Here is a 6,646-nt window from a genome sequence, read left to right as displayed (position 1 = left end):
CTTACGATGACAGGCTGAGAGCCATGGGACTCTTTAGCCTGGAAAAGCGCAGGCTCAGGGGTGATCTGATGGTCGCCTATAAATTTATCAGGGGTGACCACCAGAATCTGGGGTAACGTCTGTTCAACAGAGCGCCCCATGGGATGACGAAGTCGAAGGGTCACAAACTCCTGCAAGACCGTTTCAGGCTGGACATAAGGAAGAATTTCTTTACTGTCCGAGCCCCCAAGGTCTGGAACAGTTCGCCAGCGGAGGTGGTTCAAGCACCTACATTGAACACCTTCAAGAGTAAATTGGATGCTTATCTTGCTGGGACCCCAGCTGACTTCCTGCCGTTTGGGCAGGGGGCTGGACTTGATCTCCCGAGGTCCCTTCCAGCCCTAATGTCTATGAAATCTATGAAAACTTATTAGAAGACTTCTTTATTGACAGGAAGCTTTCCATGGCTGCAGTGCACTTTTTGGTGCTGAGTATTTGTAGCCCTTGCATCTTGGTTTGCTTTGAGATTCATAATAGAATCTATAATAGAAGCTGTACTGTGCCTGCGAGAAATGAATACGAACATAACAAAACAAACAACTCCCTTCCTCCCACCCACCTCCAAAAAAACCTTGTTAATTTGAATGATTCTTTTTTTAACTCTACAAATTTTAGGGCAAACTGCATAGACTTTGTATTTGACTTAAAAGAAGTACCTGCAAAGATGAGTTTCTGAACATGAAGACAAGAACAATTTGGTTTTCAGTGTAGTGTATTTGACACTGAAGAGAACTTTTACTATGCTAAAATTATTTCTGTTGCACAAAATGTAAAATTATCACTCTTTCTTGTTCTCTCTATTCCAGGAAAGGTAATTGTAGCTACTGATAAAGGGATATACATCTTGGTGCCATTCCCTTTGGAGAGACAGATTCAGGATCTCCTAGCCAGCCACAGAGTGGAAGAAGCTCTTGTCTTAGCAAAGGGGGCCCGAAGGAACATTCCAAAAGAGAAATTTCAGGTATGTCCTTTTCAGAAACCTATGTGGAAGCTGATCCATTGGTAAGCAAGTAACTGAAGAGGAAAGAGCTCACTAGGGAAATCCCCCTCCTTAGGCTTAAAAATATAGATTTGATTTAGTATTCCTGAATTGACTCATCATTGGAAGTGAATAATGGGTTTGTAATAGTGCTGTGTGGCTCATGTCGCGTGTTATGCAACTTGGATATTAACAGTAGCATCTGTAGTCAGTTGGTAAACAGGTGGGTTCTGCTTTACTTGTGTAAACAGACAGGTCCATCCATTTTTTTCTTCATTTTTATTTGCTTTCTTTATTTTTAGTTACTTTTTGAAAATGAGTTGTAGAATAAAATTAACTGGGTGTGGGCTAGGGCAGCAAAAAAATGCATAGGTCTGCTTAAAGTAGGATTTTTTTAAAATACTATAAAGATTATAAATCTTGTGCAGCATTTTTAAAGCCAGAAAAAAGTGTATTTTGTAGGGTTTTTTGTGGGTTTTACATTTTTTGTAGTTTAGTTTGATATCCCTTATATAATGCAGGCTATAGAATTTCTTTGAAACACATTCCTGCTTCAATTACAATAGCTGTGCTTGAACTAGAGCATATCTTTTTAGAAAAACAGCACCTCTTCATTAAAAAATGTCCAGTGATGGAGATCCCAGCACAAACCTTGGTAAGTTGTTGCAATGGATAATTACCTTTGCTGTTAGAAATAAAGTCTGAATGTGTCTAGTTTTAGGTTTTCATCTGAGGTTCTAAGAATACATTTACAAACCTTAAAGCCTTACAGCCTTGTGAAGTAAGTTTTGTTATTCCCATTATGGAGCTGATTGTGAGGCAACAAAGGCAAATGCGACTTGAATAAAGGTTTGGGTTAGAACACACAAAACTGGGACACCTGTGTTCTAATCACTGACAAATACAGTCTTAAATGGGTGGTTAGATTTGTGTAAGACAAGTTAAATTTAGAGCTGAATTGTCAGCTATTTTCTTCTTGAGCCTATAGTCTGCGGGAATTCATTTCTAGATGAGACTGGAGTAAACGTACTAGAACCGGGATGATATGTATTTTGGTGTGTTGCGTTCCTGTTTAGTTTCCAGTTGACTGCTAAATTTAAAGATGAACTGCTCAGTTGTTTGCTGCAGCTCTTACTTCACAGGGCGCTTCTTCCCTGATGGAGCTCTTCAGCTGTCCTGTGCAGCTGACCATAATGCTGCCCTTTGAAGTTGCAACAAACAGCTAAAGAACTTTAGCTTGCATATGCAGCTTTGTGTTGCAGCTATATATGCCCCTGGTGCACAATATTTCCATCATGCAAATCCATTCTCAGAACAGCAATATGAACTGCTCAAAAGATGTGGTTAAAAAAAAGCTTAACTTTTTTAAGAATAAACCTCAAGCACTAAGGGAAGTAAAATTCAAGAACTGATTTAGTACGTGAATTAATATTTTAAAGGAAGCTCATTTTCCTTGTATCCTAAGATGGATGTTTAAAAATATACTTGTGGTATTAATATTTATTGCCTTTTCTGAGGCCTTCTCTGTCACAGTTGTGACACAGCTATCAACAAGTTATGAAGGTTTGATGCAAAGAAAGTTTTTAAAATGTCATGTATCATTTCAAAAGAAGAGACTACAAGCATTTTAATAGGTTTGAAACAGTCTGTCAACTATCAAACTCTTTTCTGCTTTTTATAGTTTACTGTTAAAAACTGAGACTTTTTGATAGTAGCACTAGTGCCCCAAAATAATAACAAGTAAAATTTAAGTATGAGGAACTGAGAAGAAAGTCAGTCGTTTGTTCCTGATTATGTTACCCAAGTTCAGTGCCTATTGAATGGTTGAGAGATGTCTTAGGCCCTGGCATATGTTTATTTAATTGCACAATGGGACTTGTTTCCCCATTCCAGCAATCACCTTTCATGTCATGTTGCACATGCGTTTCAGGATGTGCAATTTTGGAATCAGGAATTAAATCTCAGTTATGCCACTAGCACTTATCAGTATAGGGGGAGCTTGGGGTTACGATTGCAGGGTCCCCCTTCACCAGCAGGTTGAAAGCTAGGAACCAGTACAGTCATGGGGTTGTGACCAACAATCAGCTGATTGTGGGTTGCAGCCTCAGGACCACACCAGAGTCTTGAATTGGCTCCAGTGCAGTCCTGGGACTGGGATCTACAATCAGCTATATGTGCTCAGCTGATTGTGGGTCTCGGCCCTGGGATTCCACTAGAATCAGGTGGAGACTCTGTTGTGGTCTCTGGGCTAGGGGATCTGGACCAGGAACATGGGACTCTGGCATCATTTGACAGAAGGGGGTTTGTGTGCGGATGCTCATCCCCTTGCTGTCTTCGGCACAAGCACCAGCCTCTGCCCTGGGGTGAGTCAGAAAAGGTTGCCTACCTCTGCCTTAAGGATGATACTGTGCAGATATGTGATACTGGAAATGTTGGGGGTTTTTTTACTTTTAATACCCGACTCTTCAGAGACGGAAAATGAGCAAGAAAGATGTATAAAAGCAAACAAGATGGCCACAAGGTCAGTAGTTTGACAGAACTGCACTTTTATGTGCCATGAAGCAAGAACATTTTTGACTTGTCAGTTTAACCTCCATTACCTGGAGGTATATGGGGAAAAATCAGACCACAGTCTGTTTTTAGCACAAGTTTAGCTACTGTCCATGTTTAAAAGCAAATAATGCAGAACTTCTGTGATTTCTGTCATTTTTTTCCTCTGGTTTTTAAAGTGTGTGTGAACCAGTATACAAAGACAGATGTAGCTAACATGCTGTGTTTCTCTTCAGTGCCTTCTTTCAAGCCTGAGTGAAATCAAGAAACTGTTTTTTTTCTTTAACCACTCCTTACCTTTTTTTAATACAGTTTTATAAAATTTAAATGCCCTTTGAGAAGTTTCTGTGATCCTTGAAGTATTAAATGATATTAATACAAAGCTCAGAAATACAAATACAAAATGTTTATGAAAAATATTGTAACAGATTCCCATAGATGTGAAAAGAAAAATGGAAAAACAGTTTATAAAATTACAGCAGCTTTTTTTAATACAATGATTATCCCTAACATAACCATGTAATCTAATTTAATAGATATTAGTGTTGTGACATCAAATCATTATGGAGTATTAATTAGCAAGTTAAATCACTTTACTGGAGCCAGAATACTAAAAATTCTAGATCCAATCTGTGACAACCTGGTAAGGTAAGAGGTAGAACGAAGTTCACCTTCTTTTTTATGAAGAAGACATTTTTTTCAAACTTTGTTTCACGCAACTAAAAATAAACCAACACTTTGATAATTAGTATAATTCAACAGTGGGGGCCAACCCATTTTAGCAGGTGTACTATAAATTAGCCCTGTACCATCCCTGAATACCACTTAAATCTTTCTCCTCTCCAGTCTGCTCCTTGCCCAGTACTCCCTGATCAAGATAATGCTCTGCTTTAGCTTTCCTATCCTGTACTCCCTAATCTGATGATCTGCTTTCTGCTCTGTGATATCTGCCACCATACTGCTTTTCCCTTTCCTAATGTGCTGCCTATCGCACCTACAGGTTGTCCGTGCCACAGGTCGGCTGCTGCTAATATAGATGACGGATGCTATTTAAAAATATAAATTGACAAGTACAGTGTAGCAGTGTATGTTCACTATATATATTTTTCATCAGAGAGCAAGTTGATGACAAATTGACATGAAAAACTTTATGGGAGGCATTCTCATACTTGATGAGAGACTTCATTAAAAATAATTTCCAAAAAGTTGATGATTGATTTTCCCCAATTGTGCACAGAACACTCATAACCAGTGTACAGTAACATTATCATTCTGTGACAGCAGGAACACTTTTGCCTCAAGAATAACTTTAAAAAAAGTAAGTCTCTGCCCACTAATCTGATTTTCCAAGTGCTGTCAAATTTCTAGCTTGAATGTTCTTAAAAAAATTATAATTTCACATATTAAAATATATATATTTCTATGCTTTGAACTTTAACCATGGAGATGGTAAAATCCTTTTTGTTCAAAAGCAATGCGTCTGACATTCTGGGGCATTTGCCCTGCTCTCTGCTGCCTCCATTTCTGCAAGACTTGCACCTTTCTAATATTAAATTAATAAAGCTAATGGAAGAGATCAAAAGAGACCTCTTGGCCAGAGGTGTTGGTACCGGGCAGAAAATGGACCTTCTTCAAGGCCTACGTGGAAATGGTTGGCACCCTTTTTGACATATGTTTCCCATTACACACTAGTGGCTTTTTAAATACATTATACTGATTTACTGATGTCAGTTTTGCTCAAAGGTCTCATCTAAGCCAGTCCTAGGAGGAACAAGTGCCTGCCAGCTGCTGGGATCAGGCTTTTCCCCAAATTTAAACTTCTCTCAACTGTGGGGTGGGGGGGTGGTGTTAAGGCTAGTAGATTTTGCATCAATCAGAATTATGATATTTGACTGGCATTTAGAAATCTAAACACATTTGGAGGCACTTTGGAATTTTTCATGTTCCATTTAACAATATTCTGCCAAATATATTTTTAAAAGCTTTCGAACTTAAGATTTTTGGCATGTAACCAAGATAATATTCCAGGAAAATGCTTAAGACTTGAAAATAGAGACATTTTCATAAGTATATCCTTGAATTCTCCGATCCCTCTGCACTCTGTGTGTGTATAGGAGCTGGATGTTATCTAAGCACTTTGTCAATTTTAAGTAGAACAATTTGTTCTCTTATTCTAGGTTGCCGTCATGTGGCTCTTCTGGTTGGCTCATTTAAAACAGTGCCAGTCTCAAGTAGCTAGTTTATACTTTTTCATATGCTTGTAGATATGCTTTTCAGATTCCTTTGCTCTGAGGTTTTCTTTTTGTGGGCGTAAAGCAGTATTATGCACTCAGAGTACTTCATGCCTTATAGCGTATTTCCAAAATTAACGAAGGTGGGGTAAAGGAAGAACTTCTGTAGCTTGTTGAATTGTAACAGGCTATATACTTCAACAGCTCTTAAAAATAATAAAACTTATAGTAGTATTTCCCAGTTTTTTGACAGCATCTGAGATGCTTGGAGATGATGATGTTCCTTGCTATACATATTTTTTCAAAGGGAAATGCAGAGCTGGTGGTATCAAACTAGCTAGCAAAGAAATCGGTAGGTTAAAATGTTATACCTAGCTAGCTGTGATTTAGGTGAAGTGCATGCCTTCTGTTGATCATATGCATTACAAATACTTTTCAATTTAGATATACATCTGGAAATACATTCAATCAGTATTGAAAACTCTCCTCTAGTTAGATTTAAGTCATTTTTTCTTAGCTTAGTTTCATAGTTAGTAGGGTCGGAAGGGACCTGAGCAGATCATCAAGCCTGACCCCCTGCCATAGCAGGAAAGAGTACTGGGGTCAAATGACCCCAGCAAGGTGTCTGTTTAGCTTCCTTATGAAGACTCTCAGCGTAGGAGCCAGCACCAGTTCTTTTGGAAGTTGGTTCGAGATCCTAGCCACCCTGACTGTGAAGTAGCACCTCTTGATATCCAGCCTGAATCTACTCTCAGTCAACTTATAGCTGTTATTCCTTGTTACTCCCAGTAGTGCTTGGGGTAACAGGGACTGCCTGCTGGTCTCCCTTGGCCTTGGGCCACTAGAT

The 6,646-nt window shown here is 38.8% G+C and overlaps 1 protein-coding gene across 1 annotated transcript in view; it reads left to right on the top strand.

Moving 5' to 3' along the window:
- The window catches only part of TGFBRAP1 (transforming growth factor beta receptor associated protein 1), a 42,748-nt gene that overhangs the window by 16,169 nt on the left and 19,933 nt on the right, over positions 1-6,646 (top strand). The window contains exon 4 of the mRNA XM_019529575.1: positions 846-1,000. Within this exon, the coding sequence (XP_019385120.1) occupies positions 846-1,000 (155 nt within the window). The remainder of the gene's footprint in view (positions 1-845; positions 1,001-6,646) is intronic.

Source organism: Crocodylus porosus, unplaced genomic scaffold, assembly GCF_001723895.1.
Source record: "Crocodylus porosus isolate Cpor-Errol unplaced genomic scaffold, CroPor_comp1, whole genome shotgun sequence".
In the NCBI taxonomy this organism is placed as follows: Eukaryota; Metazoa; Chordata; order Crocodylia; family Crocodylidae; genus Crocodylus; species Crocodylus porosus.
This window is presented reverse-complemented; position numbering and strand designations above follow the sequence as displayed.